The sequence below is a fragment of the Rhineura floridana genome, chromosome 2, assembly GCF_030035675.1.
Source record: "Rhineura floridana isolate rRhiFlo1 chromosome 2, rRhiFlo1.hap2, whole genome shotgun sequence".
Lineage (NCBI taxonomy): Eukaryota > Metazoa > Chordata > Lepidosauria > Squamata > Rhineuridae > Rhineura > Rhineura floridana.
Genome location: NC_084481.1, coordinates 192,034,068 through 192,050,500, shown reverse-complemented (window position 1 = coordinate 192,050,500; position 16,433 = coordinate 192,034,068). Strand labels below are relative to the sequence as shown.

The 16,433-nt window shown below is 45.1% G+C and overlaps 1 protein-coding gene across 1 annotated transcript in view; it reads right to left on the bottom strand.

Moving 5' to 3' along the window:
- The window catches only part of LOC133377538 (tubulin polyglutamylase TTLL5-like), a 184,757-nt gene extending 169,051 nt beyond the window's left edge, over nt 1-15,706 (bottom strand). Inside the window, exons 1-3 of the mRNA XM_061611787.1 lie at nt 15,655-15,706; nt 11,950-12,101; nt 11,364-11,679 (exon numbers count right to left, since the gene is read on the bottom strand). Of these exons, the coding sequence (XP_061467771.1) occupies nt 11,364-11,679; nt 11,950-12,067 (434 nt within the window). The 5' untranslated portion in view covers nt 12,068-12,101; nt 15,655-15,706. The remainder of the gene's footprint in view (nt 1-11,363; nt 11,680-11,949; nt 12,102-15,654) is intronic.
- Nucleotides 15,707-16,433: the final 727 nt, after the last annotated feature.

The window sequence follows — 16,433 nt, the reverse complement described above, 5'->3', positions numbered from 1 at the left end:
GTAGAAAAAATTGTATCTAAGGTGGGATGGAGCTGGGTACCTTCCTCCTCAGATAGGGATTCTTGGTCCCTCTGTGCCCTGTATATGATGCTGTGAGCATCCATTTCTGCAGCTCCCTATGGATATTCAAGGCTTTGTCTGTCATGACTGGTTCCTCTATTCTTCTTAGAAACCAGTCCTTGTGAAACCACCTTGCCCACTACAATACACGCCTCAGCCACCTCATGCCTATAGGTAGAGGGGCGGGCTATGGCTGCCTCTGCCTGGGATTCCATAGGCATTAAAAGCCCCATGGCTTGTTTAGGTAATGGCAGCGGCTCAACTTCCATTCTGAGGGGAGGCGGGAGTGACTTGTGCTTTTTTGAAGTATTTTCCGATTTGCGTGTTGCTTTCCCCATGGGAACAAACCACACTGCGGATCTTACTAGGACTGAGTGCTTCCACAGTAGCTTGTGCATAATGCTTTGGTGCTGTGGGGGAGGAGGAAGGCCAACCGCGCTTCCGCATGTCTAGCGGGCCCCGCTGAGGCCTTCCATGAGCAAGGAGGGAGAAGGTCCTTTCCCAATGCCTCCTTCGGCGCCCTGCATGAGTGCGACGAAATAGGCTTCCTGGTTCCCGTCGGGGATCTAGAAGGCCGTTCAGGCGTTTACCACCAAGGTCGCTAAGCCGCGACTGAGGTAACAAGACTCGGGGGGGGGTGCTGGATCCTGCAAAGGAAACAGGCTGGTCTCAAACAGAAAAGGGAGTGGGGTGCCCACTTCGCTGACAGCTTAGCGCTGCCGCAAAGTTCCTTGGGGGGGGGACTGAAAGTAAAAAACCGTAAACCTCCTTTTTTTTTTTTTTTTACATAAAGTACCTAAGGAAGAAATACAGGGGGAAAGAAAAACACGGACACACAACTGAAAGACACAAAACTATACTGGCCTGAACCACAGAGCAGAGAGAAAACAATCGACCTTGGTGGAAGGCAGAAGAGAACTGAAGTAAGGAGCTGCGCAGAGGAGGAAGTCCTCGTAAAAAGAAAAAATCTATTAGCACTCTCTTTCCTTCAACCGATAGGTGGAGCTAGCTACCCACCTGAGATCAGCTTTTCCATGCACAGGAGAAAGAAATATCACCCAAGAACCTACATGTTCTAACTCTTCAACCGTTTGTCCTTTCTGATCCTCGGCATTGCATACCATACATTGCTTTACACTGCTTCACAAAGGAACCCACCTAACTGCTATGGTGGGTGAGGCAAGAGCCAATAGCAATAGAAGCAGCAAAGGAAAATGCAGGTTTTATTGACAAATCCTGTACAGCATCACCATCATAGATGCTGTACTCTACTTTTACCTAAGTGTTAGCAGTGAAACTTCTCTGTCACATAATATTGAACAATTAGCACACCTACCCCCATTCTCACTACTTCTTATCAACATTGTCTTCACTTTTGTCTATCAACAGATAAATAGTGTAAGCCAATTGGATAAGTATCAAACTATTTTAGCATTCTGTATAGCACCTGGCACACTTTGGGCATTAAGTGAATGTTGAACAACAATGATGATATCCATTTGTATGTATGTATGTATGTATTTATAGAATTTATTAGTCGCCCATCTGGCTGGCTGTCCAGCCACTCTGGGCGACGTACAACATAGGCATATAATATCTAGACATTGAAAATATAAAAACAATGAAGATAAAATCTAGCCCGCCCCAAAAGCCTGCCTGAAGAGCCAGGTCTTGGAAAGATGAAGAGGCCAAAGCACACATTTTATGAAGGACTTATTTTACAAACTTAAAACTGGGCATGTGATGGAAAAGCCTTCATATTAAGGAAGTAACTGGTAGAATTGGCCAGTTTTACAAGAATATAGGAAACATGATGCCTCTATACACAGAGGGTGAGGGCCAGACTAAGAAATTAGTTGCTTTTAGCTCTGCTTGAAACCAGTGGGAAAACTTAAGTTATGACTCATGTAAGGCTCCATGGAAATCAACTGACTGAAGTGTGACTAATGCCTGGTTCATATGTCACATTAACCCATAGTTTAAATTAGACTATAGTTTAGTGTGAAGAAGCATGCTGTTCAAAAGTCCCTGCAACACTCCTCCCCAGCTCCTTCATTTCTTTCAAACAGGAAACAAGCCAGAGGCTGGCTGGCTTCACATTCAGTGCAAACCAGCACTCATGGTTTGTTTCTATTCTAACAAATCATAATGGTAGTCAAGGTCTGTTCTTGGTTTAGTTTGTTAGGAGAGAAATAAACCGCAAGTGCTGGTTTGCACATAACAGCAAACCATTCTCTGGTTTCTTCCACATAGGAAAGAAAGGAGTTGTGCACATTCACTTTAAACCATAATTTAATTTAACCTATGGTTTAAAGCAGAGGTTGCCATCCTGGCACTCACGGCCATGATGGCACCCACGAAAGCCTTTTTTGTGCTTCCAGCATGAACCATAATCCCCAGATATCCAGCTTTCTTTTTTTTAAAAAAAGGTTCTAGCATTTTCAGAACCTGAGATATGAGGCAAAATATACAGATACCATTCTTCTCATTTTTGTAAGAAATAACGAAAATTTGTCTTACCTTGAATTTCTGTTTACTGGGGATGATGGATGACATTCCTGAAAAGGATGACGCCTCCTACTGGAAGGAACAGTCAGGATCCACTAAAGCCCTTTGCCTCTTCTCCAGGGGGAGGAGTCATCCCTCTCGCCAGATCGACCCCACCTGGGGTTGGTGATGGTTGGGTCCTCTTGTTTTCTCTTGAGTATTGGCCTTTTCTTGATCTTGTGCATTTCCTATCATCTATTTGCTTCCTTCTCTCCCCCTTTGGTGTTACTACAGTCTTTGTTATACTAAGTGTAATTTTTTACCAGTACATACTTCTTTTGCTCTGTGTGTTTGCATGTGTGTCTCGTGGCTTCCCCCTACTGTCCCCTTGGAGTCCGGGGGGAGTGTCAGGTCCTCACAAGGGACATTTTGCCTTCATCAGAGTTCCCTGGAGGAAGCTCTTCTCTCAGGCATGGAGCTTGGTGGGTCCCACCATCAGGGCCAGCTCCAAAGGGCGGCCAGGTGGGGCCCTGGCTGAGGGGCCCCTCCACTCCCCTTCAGCAATTCACAGCAGGATCACTGCCGCGGATCACACACCGAGAACTCCGGAGCCCCCGCCATTCCCTTGCTTCGAACTACCTTTCTCAGCTCTTGTGCAGTTGCGCGTGCAGCACTGCCCTTTACCAACATGGCAGCTGAGGTTTATGGCAGGGGCTGTGGAGCTCTCGGCATGTGATCCGTGGCAGCGATCCACCAGAGTCCAGGGCAGGCTTGTCCCCAAGGGCCCTGGCATGTCTGGGGCCAGCCCTGCCCACCATAAACATTGAGTGGCACCGCCATTTTGTTTGAGCTGACATAAGTGGCAGTGCCATTTCATCATATTGCTCCAACTGCTCCATTAGTCAAGTGTTTGAGCATACCAGATCCCTGCAAGATCACTTGATTGCTCCCCCCCCCTTGTCAGGCCCAGGATGTGACTCAGGAACCAGACCAGCGGTTGTAGTTAATTCGTGTTTTATTAGGGTAATGTCCAAACAAAGACTGCGTTTTCTCATGAAGCAATACAGGGATACAGGTCCTGCGGCATTGGGAGAAAGTTGACAGAGCAAGGGACTTCTTCCCGCCTGTTCTTTAAGAAGGGGCCAAACGGGCGCGCAATCTTTCGCTCCTCCTTAACTGCCCCTCAGGTACTGCCCGCCTTCCCCCCCTTCTCTCTTGTCTTTTCAGCTGTCTGCGTGTGCGCGGTGAGGGGGGAAGCATCACCCCCTCCTCTTCTGAAGTTTCCGATTCCAGGATGGGGGATAGGGGAGGGGCTGATGGTAAACTGCCTCCCCGCTTTTCGGCTGTGAGCAGCCCTCCCTCTTCCCCCTCTTGCTCTGAGCCTGAAAGAGGGGGAGGCGTGAGAATGTCCAGGGAGGGCTCAGGCTCCCCGTTGCTAAGCGACCTTATCACTGGCAGTTCCTCTGTTTCGTCTTCGCTCCAAAGGGGGGAAGTTCCTCCCCCTTCCCTCTGCCATCCATCTGAATACTCTTCTCCCAACTCTCCGGGATCCAGCTCCCCGGGATTGGGACCCCAGCTCTGCCTCCCGACACCATCCCCCCTCCCAGGCTGTGCCCCCCTCCCCTTGTCTGGCTTGGGACGGTGGGGAAAATGTTGATGGAAAAGTTTTACCAATTCTGGAGCATGCACATCAGCTGCATCTTCCCATGATCTGTCAGCCACCCCATAGCCTTTCCAGTGAATCAAGTACTGCAGCTTGTGGCGTCTGATCCTGGAATCTAAGATCTCCTCAACTTCAAACTCAAGCTGCTCATTTACCAGGAGTGGAGCTCCGGGAGGTTCCTCCGGCCGTAACTCACTGGGAGGGGCGGCTTTCGTTAAGAGGGATCGATGGAACACAGGATGTATTTTAAACGTGTCAGGCAGCTTCAGTCGGTACGCCACGGGATTGATTTGAGTTTCTATTTTGAAAGGACCCACCCTCTTGTCTTGTAATTTTCTACATTTGCCCGGCATCTGGAGGAAGCGGGTGGACAGCCATACCTGGTCTCCCGGTTGAAGGGGGGGGCCCTCCTTCCTGTGCAGGTCAGCAACTCGCTTCTACTCCGTTTTGGCTTCGTTTAACTGCTGTTTCAGTGTCTGTTGCGCCGCTTGCAATTCCTTAAGGAAGTTCTCAGCTGCCGGTACCAGCATTCCTTCTGAGCTGCTTGGAAAGACTTTAGGATGGAATCCATAATTAGCGAAGAACGGGGTTTGTTGAGTGCTGGAGTGCAGAGAATTGTTGTAGGCGAACTCTGCAAAATGCAAATATGATACCCAGTCAGTCTGTTGATAGGACACATAACTTCGTAAATATCTTTCCAAAACGGCGTTCAAGCGTTCCGTCTGCCCATCTGTCTGGGGGTGATGGGCGGAGGAGAGTTTTAATTCCGTCTGCAACTGTTTCCACATTGCTCTCCAAAATTTGGCTGTGAACTGAGTTCCTCGGTCTGAGACTACGCTGTTTGGCAATCCATGCAGCCGGTAGACTTCTTTTATGAATAACTTGGCCGTTTCTTTAGCCTCTAAGGCCCCTGCACAAGGAAGAAAGTGTGCCATTTTGGTAAGTAGATCCACCGCTACTAAGATGGCTGTCATTCCTTGGAACTTGGGTAGATCAGTTATAAAATCCATGGAGAGGTCCTTCCAGGGTTCGTGTGGGACAGGCAACGGTTGTAACAGTCCTGCTGGTGTCCCTGTTTGTGTTTTTGTCTGCAGACAGACAGAGCAGGACTTTACATAACTCTCAATATCCCGACGCATTTTAGGCCACCAGAAGTCCTTGGCCACGTTCTGAATGGTCTTGTAAATCCCAAAGTGTCCCGCTGTGATGGAATCATGACACTGGCGTAGGATTCTGAGCCTTAATTCCCCTTCTGGCACATATCTGGCGGTTTTGAACCATAACAGTCCATTTCTCCAGTGAAAGGTTACTTCGGAGTCTTGACAGTGTCCCGTCTCCTGCTGATATTTTAGCATGTCTGCATCTTCTTGTTGTGCCTTTTTGAGTTCCTCTTCCCATGAAGGCTGGCATACTCCCAACGTTAATTTCTCTGGTGGGATTACGTACTGAGGCTGGTCCTCGGATTCGCTTTCTTTGTATTGTGGCTGTCTGGATAAGGCATCCGCTCTCTGGTTTTTGGCTTGGGCATGGTAAGTAATCTGGAAGTTAAACCTAGTGAAGAACTGGGACCATCTTATCTGTCTCTGGTTCAGCTTTCTGGCTGTTTGGAGGCTTTCAAGATTCTTGTGGTCGGAGCGCACTTCAATTCGATGAGAGGCCCCCTCTAGGTATTGTCTCCAGTTTTCAAAAGAGTCCTTGATGGCCAGCAGCTCCTTCTCCCAAACTGTGTAGTTCTTCTCTGCAGGCTTTAACTTCCGAGAGAAGTACTCACAGGGGTGCAGCTCCTTCCCTTCTTGGTCTAATTGTAGCAGGACCCCCCCCGATGGCAAAATCTGAAGCATCTGCTTCCACTACGAAAGGGCGGTTCGGATCAGCAAAGCGCAGAATGGGCTCAGTAGCAAACCTTCTCTTCAGCTCCTCAAAGGCCTCGGTGGCGTTCTCTGTCCATTGAAACTTCTTCTTCCCCCTTAAACAGTCAGTCAGAGGAGCTGTTAATTTGGAAAACCCTGGAATGAACTTTCTGTAATAATTGGCAAACCCCAAAAACCGTTGTACATCCTTTTTGGTGACAGGTTGGCCCCAGTCCAATATGCAGCTTACTTTCCCTGGGTCCATCTCCACGCCTTCCGCTGAGATTCGATATCCAAGGAAGTCTAGAGACTTGAGGTCAAATCCACATTTCTCTAATTTAGCATACAGGTGATTTTCTCTCAGTCTCTTCAACACCGTCTTCACATGCTGGTCGTGGTCTTCCTGGTTCTTTGAGAACACCAGGATATCATCTAAGTAACAGATTACATACGTGTCCAACAAGTCTCTAAACACGTCGTTCATGAATTTTTGAAAAATTCCTGGCCTTCCACAAAGCCCAAACGGCATGACCAGGTATTCATACTGTCCGTAAGCGGTCAAGAATCCTGTTTTCCATTCATCTCCCTCCTTCATTCTGATCAGATTGTACGCTCCTCTCAAATCCAACTTCGTGAAGATTTTTGCAGAGCGCAGTCGGTCCAGCAACTCTGAGATCAGGGGCAGCGGGTAGCTGTTGGGGATGGTGATCTGGTTCAATGCGCGATAGTCGTTTTACAGGGTCTGAGTTCCCCCCCTTCTTTTTCACAAACAATAGTGGTGCTCCCGCAGGGGATTGTGAGGGGCGTATGAATCCTCGCCTCAGGTTTTTATCCAGGAATTCCTTCAGGGCCTCCCTCTCATTCTCTGTGAGAGAGTAGATTCTCCCTGATGGGATGCTGGCTCCTGGCACTAGATCAATCGCACAGTCGTAAGGGCGGTGAGGGGGTAAAGTCTCTGCCTCTTTTTCATCAAACACATCTTTGAATTCTTCATACTTTGGCGGCAGGGTCACTTGCTCGATCTCTTGCACTGCCCCCGCTAAGGTGTTCTTGATTCCTTCAGGTTGACAGTTCTCCTGGCAATACTGTGAGGTGAACCACACCACCGCCTCCTTCCAACTTATTTTGGGTTCATGCTTTGCTAGCCAGGGCATTCCCAGAATCACCTCAAAGTTCGAGAGATCTGACACGTATAGCGAAATGAACTCTTCGTGCCCAGGAATTTGAAGTTTCACTTCCTCCGTGGCTTGTGTCACCCCTCCTGACTTCAGGGGTCTCCCATCGATAGTCTCCACAGCTAGGGGAGCGTCCAGTTTCCACCGGAAAATTCCATGACGCTTGACTAACTTTGCATCAATAAAATTTGTGGAGGCTCCACTGTCAATTAAGGCAGTGGAATTAAACACCACTCCTCTGGAAGTTGTAATCCGAATAGGCAAGACCAACACCCCCTTTGAGGGAGGTTGGATCGTTGGGGGGCCTTTATACAACGCTGCCCCCAGTCCACCGGCCTGCACGTGGACTGGGTGTTCTAGTTCCCCGATGGCTCAGCTTTCCCCCCTTTCAGTCCACAGTCTCTGGCCACGTGGCCCGGCTTTGAACAATAAAAGCATAAACGTTCTTGACGTCGTCTTTCCTTTTCTTCTTCTGACAATCTTGGCCTAGCCCCTCCCTGTCCCTCAGTTGCATTACCTGCCATCCCTGCAGAGGGAAGGGTCTTGCTGCGGGATGCCGAGGCTGAGTATCTCGGGACCTCCTGCTTCCTTTCCAGGCGCCTTCCTTCCATCTGGCGATCTATCTGTAGGCATAGCCGGATGAGCCCTGGTAGGTCAGCGGGGGGGGGGGAGGTCCTGGCCAACTCATCCAGGATTTCAGCATTTAATCCACTCCGGTACATAAACATCAGGGCGGCATCATTGTAACCAGTTTCCTGGGACAGAATTTTAAAAGCGTTAGTGTACTCGAAAACAGTCCCTTTAGCTTGCTTCAGAGTGCCTAGTCGCTGCGCTACTGTTTCAGCTCTTTGCGGGTCTTGGAACATCTCGGTCATCTCCTGTATAAATCCTCTGTACCTTCTTAAGACAGTATCCTTTCTCACGAGATACGGAGTCACCCATTTTGCAGCTTCTCCCTCCAGGAGGCTAATCACGAAGGCCACTTTAGCCCCATCGTCTGGAAATTCCGTGTGCCTGACATCCAGATATAACTCACATTGAGCCACGAAAGTTGCCAACTGATCACTGGCAGTTCCTCTGTTTCGTCTTCGCTCCAAAGGGGGGAAGTTCCTCCCCCTTCCCTCTGCCATCCATCCGAATACTCTTCTCCCAACTCTCCGGGATCCAGCTCCCCGGGATTGGGACCCCAGCTCTGCCTCCCGACACCCCTGCATCAATGATCAGCAAGGCTTTGAATTTCAGCATTCTCTTGCCCTTTCAACATCCTCAAGCTTGAGAATTGCTAGGGGGTTGAGTGGCGAACAGTGTCTGCACGCAGTCGGCTTCTCTCCACCCCAGCTGTGCAGAAAGAATCTTGCCATAGCCTCGATGGCTTTGCCTGTTGCTTCTGCTGCCTCTGGCCACAATGGTAAGAAATTAGCCTGCTTCACCCTTTCAGTGTTTTACTTTGCCCCCGCCTTTGTAAAATAGCCCTCCTCCCCCCAAAAATTCCTGAGGATGCCCATGTGTGAGAGAGACATTGATATGCACTTGGGAAAGAGGAGAGATATATGTGTGGTGTGTGTGTGTGAGACAGGGCGAGGGGAAGCTTATGTATGTATAGTCTGTGAGAGAGAGGAAGAGATGTACTTGGGCAGAGAAAAGGGAGATATATTTATATGAAGTGTGGATGTATGAAAGAGAATCCATTTATGTCTGTAGTCTGCATGCATGCAATGAGTGTGTGTGTGAGTATGGTGTGGCTACCTTGCATATTTTTGCTGCTACTAGGGAATGTTCCCTTCTGTTAGAAGGTAACAGCATATCTGTGTCTGATCTCCATAATCTAGACCAGCAGGACATAGCTGACTTCCCATAGTAAGCCTGAGGTTGTTGGGGGGGGCGAGGAAGCAGAAATGGGTGCACTCTCCCTAATTTTGTATTATGCCATGCCACCCCCCACATGACAGCCATTTTGTGGCTGGTGACCACAGACCTTTCTCAAAATTCAAAATGTGCCCACTGGTCAAAAAAGGCTGGCACCCCCTACTTTACAATGACATGTAAACTAGGCCAGTATCTGGATCCAACCCATAAGATTTAACTGAGTTTTAAATCTAGGCTGTAATCTTTTTTATGATGCCTCTATGCAATTTGCTATCTTTTATTGTTAATTTTTAGTTACTATATATTGTGTTTGTAACATTTTGTTGTAAGGTACACAGACAATATTTATTGATGGGCAGCTAATTATTATTACTATTACTATAATATTAGAAGAAGAAATAGAAGCACATATATCACTATAATCTGGGGAGAATAGTTAAAACCTCCCCAATAAATCAAACATAAGTTTGCATCTTTCCATTTAATATGGTTGTTCTAATAAAACATTAAATAACCTGAAGACTTTGAACAAGCTTAAGAAACTGTGGTAGAATTATCAATTCACTTATCTTCAACATGAGCACCACAAAAGCAAGCAAAAGTTAGTTAAAACCTCTGTTGGCCCTAATATGGCCTGTGGGCTGGAGGTTCCCCTTCTGTGGTCTAAGCATTTTATACTCTATTGCCATGCAGCATCATTCTCATCTATTACTATAATCCACATGGCTAGACCAAGATGATCACCTCTGTCTTCAGCAATCATAATATGGTCCATAGCATATGTTGGATTCAAGAGATGATTATAAGAACAGTTGCGCATCTGTACCTGTTTAGTCTGCTGCATCTATTTGAATAGTGTTCAGCTTGGCCCAGTCCAACCTATGTATCCCATACCTGTTATCTTATGATGTCAGGTGTGGGACATGTAAAGCTCTGCTTACAAAGGAACAATTGGCAGTCTTAAAGTGCACCTTCGATTGGTCCTGGACAAACGGGGCTTGCATTTGATACTTTTTAAATTTGGCACCAACTACAAGCCCCACTGGTATCAGCTCTACTCAGGAACTCCTGATCAGAGATGATCCCTGCCAAAAGGAGGGTGTGCAAGCCCCACTTTTTGACAAGAGCCTTTGGAGCCCTAGCTTGAATTCAAGCTGCAGCTGCAAAGAAGAGAGAGCATCCCAAAATGCACTTAGAGTGCACTTCCAATTCTTCCCTTGAAGGTGAGCATCCGTCAAAACTCCCCCACAGTGAGTGGTCAAATCAGGATCCAGCTCACTAACTGGTTCCAGTTCCTTGCCCGGGTTAAGACATTGCCTTTGGCTTTGACATTTGGCAGAAAGAGAAGCTTCTACAAAGTAAGATGCATATAAAATACTGCTCTTGACATGGAAACTTTCCTTATATACAAGTATTCCTACCCACTGCCTCCAAAAGCACAATAGTTCACTAGTATAGGAAGAGGTGTGGTGCAATAGTTAGTGTTGAGGTAAGACCCGAGAAGCTAGGGTTCAAATCCCCACTCAGCCCCAAAAGTCATGAGGTGATCTGGGGGCAGTCACAGCCTCTAAGCCTAACAGGGTTGTTGCAAGGATAAAATGGGGAAGGGGAGATCCTTGTACAGAACCTCAAGCTCCTTGGAGGAGAAGTGTGATATAAATGAAACAAATATGAATAAAGTCATCATTGGCAGAGTTAATACTTTCTTTTACAAAAAGAAGCAGCAAGAATGTAAAGTGAGGCATTAAGAAACAGCATGTGTTTTGAAGCTACAATTATCCATATAAAACAAACTACACAAAAACAGCCCTACTGAATCAGGCCAAAGATCTATCTCCCGGAGCATTCAGTCTGCAACAGTAGCCTGGCAGAAGCTTATAGTGAGGTCATGAAGGCAATAACACTCATCAAATTGTTTGTCCCTGTGTCTGGTTTTGAGCTATGAACCTGGAAGTCTGATTCTGTTATCATGGCTAAAAGCAGTCAATATTCTCCATGAATGTTTAGCCCTTTTTTTAAACTATCCAAAAGCCATTAGTAGCCATCGCTTCATCTTGTAGCAATAACTCCCACAAGGTAATGATATTCCACATTTAGAAAGTCCTGTAAAGGCACAACCAATAATGAACTATTTTCTGCACCAACCACGATACATGCCAGCATAACTAAAGTCATTTCACAAGCGGACAAGGACTCTGGTTTACATGTCTGTCCTCATATTAGCCACTATGATCATCAAAGCAATCTCATGAAAACTCTTACCTTAGATTCCTGTTTGCCTGCAAAATCTGTAGCAAATTAAATGGAAGCTCAGCATCTTTTGGCATTGGCTCTATTTTGGCTTGAAGCAGCAGCCCTTCATGTACAGGTTTCTGTTCAGACTCCTTTGGCAACTTCCCCTTTTGGGCAGGTTCCACTTGCTCTGACAACTTTGGTTTAAATTTCACCTGCATGTCCCTAAGAGAGCCAGCTGTTTCATCTTGAGATATTTCCAGTTCTTCATCCTCCTCCACTATCTCTTCTTCTTCTTCACATTCCATTTCTGACTTAAGGACAAAGTCAGTTGACTGTGAAGACACTGTTAGAATCAATATATACCAGTTCTCAATATTTTAACATCAGTAAGAGAGGCAGAAAAATTCAGGCTCTCATATCCACCATACAGTACACACACATAGAATAGATGCTAGCAACCAACAACCAAAACAGGAAATAACTTAAGTGCACTTCCTTTTAAAAACAACCACCAGAAGATGGTAAGGATCCACACATGCAAGAGAAGTGCCTCATCCTTTAAACCCATACATTAATGTTATAATATGGGGAAATAGGCAGGACTTGCATGTACCTGACAGTTTTGCCTGTCCTGGTCTCACTTTGCCGAAACGTCGCCTTCGTTTCCGTACCTCTAGTGACAGGAGTTTCCGCTCATACAGAGCAGCATGAAGCTGAGCATTACAATCCATAATGTCCAGACCAAGTTCTCCAGCAAGAGTTAAACTGCAAAACAGAACAAGAAGATTCCTCAATTCCTTTCCTCCCCAGCTGTATCCAAAGAAACCTACATGCTAATCTCAATAGTAAACACACACTTTGCCTACACAACCAAACAGGATTCAGTATAAGAACACTGTTACACTTCTAAGAATCATCCAATCTCAGGAATACAGAAGAACCAGAGTTACCTACCTGTAACTAATCACCTTTGAGTATCCACACATAATCGTACTAATGGGAGCAATGGTCCCAGCCTCAGACTGTTGCATTTTTCAGAAAGCTAGTGTTAGGGTTTGAAAAGCAAATCAATCGGCTTTTATTTAAGGAACCTTTATACAGCATTCTACACTGTCAGATCAGGGCTATATCTCAACATAACAAGATATGGGGAGGCAGGAGGACAACTGTGTGGACCACTCTCAAAGAATATCAGAGATAAGTCCATGCAAAGTTCCACTTATGATCCATTATATAGATGATCAGATGGAACAGGAGATTGAGTAATTCAGAACCGATGGCAGGCAAGCTCAAGACACAATTCATGGTTAGGGTGGGACAAAGGAAACAAAGGGATAGTTTAACTGCTGTTGTCTATTCTCTGGTAGCCACTAGGTCAGATTATTGTAATGTATTATACATCTGCTTTTGAAGATTGTTTGGAAACTGCAGCTGGTGCAAAATTCAGTGGCCAGGTTGCTGACTCGGGCAAGAGGGTCTGAGCATATCACACCAATCTTGGAAAGACTGCATTGGCTACAAATTAATATTCAGGCTCAATTCAAAGGGCTGTTTTTTTTTTAACCTATAAAGCCTTATTGTAGCTTAGGACCCCAATACCTGAAGGACCATCTCTCCCTACGTGAAGCATCCTGGGGCCTGTGTTTGTCTCCTGAGGCCCTTCTCCGTGTGCTTCCCTAGGGCTCAGAGAATCTCATGCAGCAAGTCCTCATGTGTACTAGGCTTCTATTGTAGCATTGAGTCCCTTGGATTTGTGTACTTTAAAAAGCTAATATCAGGGAAGCCTATCTGACTATTCCCAGGAAGACCTTGCTCATCTATATCTTATTTCTTTCATTTGTATCCTTCCCTACCCCTGAACAGCCTTGTAGCCTCACAACTCTGTGAAGTATATACAGAGCTGAACTGAACAAGGATCTGAACTTTTCTTTTCTACTCTATCCATTATAATATTACACCAACTGTTAGATATATGGCCACATCACTCAGCCTCTGTGTTGAATACTAAAATCCTAATCACATCAGGGCATTGTTAGGCCATGGCACTAGCCATCAGTTCCCAGACTCACTGTTGCTAAGAACTGCTTTTCTATATTTAGGGGCTGTCTTAGAAGAAGTCTAAAAACATTTCCAAGAAAGAAACATTTCCAATTTCTTGCATTTTCCTTTCCTCTAAAAAGTAAACTATTTTCCAGTAATAAGCTATACACCTAGAAAATATGTACAATATTTTGCCAGAGGAGGCAATAAAACTTTAGGAGCAGCATCCCCTGGGATTTCAAATGCCAAGAACTGTCCACCAGTTGTAGTCACCAGCCAGCTTAGTGTAAGTATATTTTGGTACTGACGAATGCAAGGGAGTAGTTCATCCCATGCACCCCTTGGGAAATGGAGCTTCTCAACTGTCATGAGGTAAAACAATTCCAGGAATGCTTTTAAAATAGACAAGGGCAGTAAGTATACTGAATTCTGAAACCTTAGCCCTGCCACTTAGATTCATACAGTGGCTATAACAAGGTCCTCTACTGTCAGAGGTAGTATGTACCTGAATACCTAAGAATCGCAAGTGGGGAGAGTCCAGTTGCACTCAGGTCCTGCTTGTGGGATTCCCATAGGCATCTGGTTGGTCACTATGCTGGAGTAGATGGTCCTCTATCTTGATTCGGCAGGGGTAATATGTTCTTAAGGTTTCCTGTCACATGAGGATGCAGTGCACTAACTGGACAATTTTGTGGCAATCACTTTAAATCTGGAGCAGTGGTATAAGGCTTTTTGGAGATCAGGAGTTTGGTAATTCTGCAAGCCGTCCCTCTCTGAAGAAATTAGCTTGATTTTTAAAGTCTGGTCGATTAACTAGACCAGATCCATATTTTAAGCCTAAAAACTCATTAGAATTAGCCTGTTTTCTCAGAGATGCATGTACGTATATGCCATTTCTTTTGTGAAAACCTCCTAAATATTCTTCCCACTTCTTCATCCTGATGCGTGTGAGGCTAAGTGTGGGTGAACTAGGAATGGTAAAATTTCTGATATCCTGGCAAAGTATGCTTTGTGGAGTTGTGAAAAATTAATTAGTTTCTAAACTAGTCTTCTAGTAGAACCACTCAGAATTGCTCACAAAATTAAAAATATAAACAATATAAAGAACAGTGTAACACTATAGGAGTTAGGAAAAGAACAAAGACATAAACACAATATAAAAATGGATGTCTTGTCAATTAAAGAACACTTAATTTTTTCCATTTCCTATAAAGGAGAGCTTAGAATGACATCATCGTCTCCGACTGGCCAGTGCAAGCCTTGCCTTGCTACTTGTGGCCAACAGGGATTGGCCCATGCCCAAAGTGAATTTGTCCCTCACTCTCAGTGAGAGACTGAATTTTGCCATGAGAAAGCAGAGCCAGGAGCTTCAAAAAGGTGGTTTTCTATGCATCAGAGATAACTTCCCTTTGGGCCTAGAACACAGGGAAAAACCATGTAGCAATTTCCTGCTTTTCCATGCCTTGGTGTTCCAAAGAAGCATGGGCCCTGCTATTAGACACAGATTAAATAAAATACTATTTTCTACAAGCAAGTACTTAAAAGGTCTCCATGCCAGAAGCTAAAGGCCAGGTGTGTAAGAAACCTAAACTATTATTCACCATATTTTTGATATTTTGTTTTGAACCTATCCCTGCTACTCTAATGTCATCTAAACATCAATCTCCTTAAATACACACACAATTACTTTTTAATTATAATTCTGTGACTCAAGTCTCTCTAGGCCTCACTGGAACAGGTTGTAAAGTCAGATGAGCTGAGAGGAGAAGTGTTGGGTGAATCCAGCAACGCTGAGGGTGGAACCCCTCAGCAGAAAGAAGTCTGTCTGCATTCAGAAGTTGAAGAGAAGCAGAGTTCACAGGCAGCCGAGAATTCCCCGAAGTGTTCTGTGAAGAAGGTAGGGACTTTGAAGAGAAGATGAAGGAAGACCCTACGCTGTTGAACTTAGTGCCTCTCCCTACATGGAACAAGGTAGAAAATGCTAATAAAGAATGTGCTTTCATAAGTTTCCTCCAAGATTCTGCAGCATTCCCTACTGTGTGTGATGCTGGAAAAAAGAATAAAAGAGGAAGATCTTGTCTACCTTTGAGATTTTGCTGAGATCTATTAATTTTGTGAAGCAGAGACTGTACTTGAGGGTGAGTAGAGGGGACAGGAGCTTGAAGCCAGTCCCAGTTTATAGTATAGTTTTTAATTTCTGTCTAGCTGGGATCAAGAGTTCTGTGAAAATGTGTGTAAATCCATTAAAAGAAGTATAACTGAGAAGCTGCTTTATTACCTGGAATCGGACTTGAGACATCTAGTGGCGACATGCCCACATTGCAAGTCAAAGCTTCTAAAGAGAAAAAGGGACAGGAATTGTGTCATTTTGAAGACTGCACTTTTGAACTTACTCTCTTGCACCTGTTGATTATATTTCTTATGGTCCAGGAGGAGTTAAGTGCAAAAAATCCATAGCTACTGAAATTGTACAGCTGGAAGAAACAGATTTGGGAAACAGATATCTTGTGCCTGAAGAACTGACTGCAGTAAAAGCAGCCTCCAAGAAAAGAGAGGATTTTCCAGGAAGAACCCTGAACTTGATGGAAAGACATCTCTCTCTTTCTCTCATTCACCCTAAATTAGATCCTTTAAATGTCTTTCCCTCCCTGCTATGGGGCAAAATACAATGAAAATTGTGGGGAACTTGTTTTTAAATCCTACTTATTTTTGAACTATTCTGCTTGCTAACTACGACTGTGGTTTTTCTTTTTTGATCAAAAAGAGAATCAAAACAGACTCGCAACGTGTTAACTCATGGACCTACACACTTCAACATTCTTCCTACTCCAGATATAAAATAAACAGCAAACTTAAATCACAATAAGTCTCTCAGATATTATTTTGTCCAGAAACACAGAACTGTTACAATTAAAACGCAGTTTAGGAACTGTTTGTCTGCTAGCATTACAGCAGAAATTTTTATGCCTGTTTAGTGCTGCAGACCAGGAAAAGTAAAGCACCACCTATAGGCTGAATAAGATCCTGTTCACTGATGAACGAGCCAGTTATTGCTTA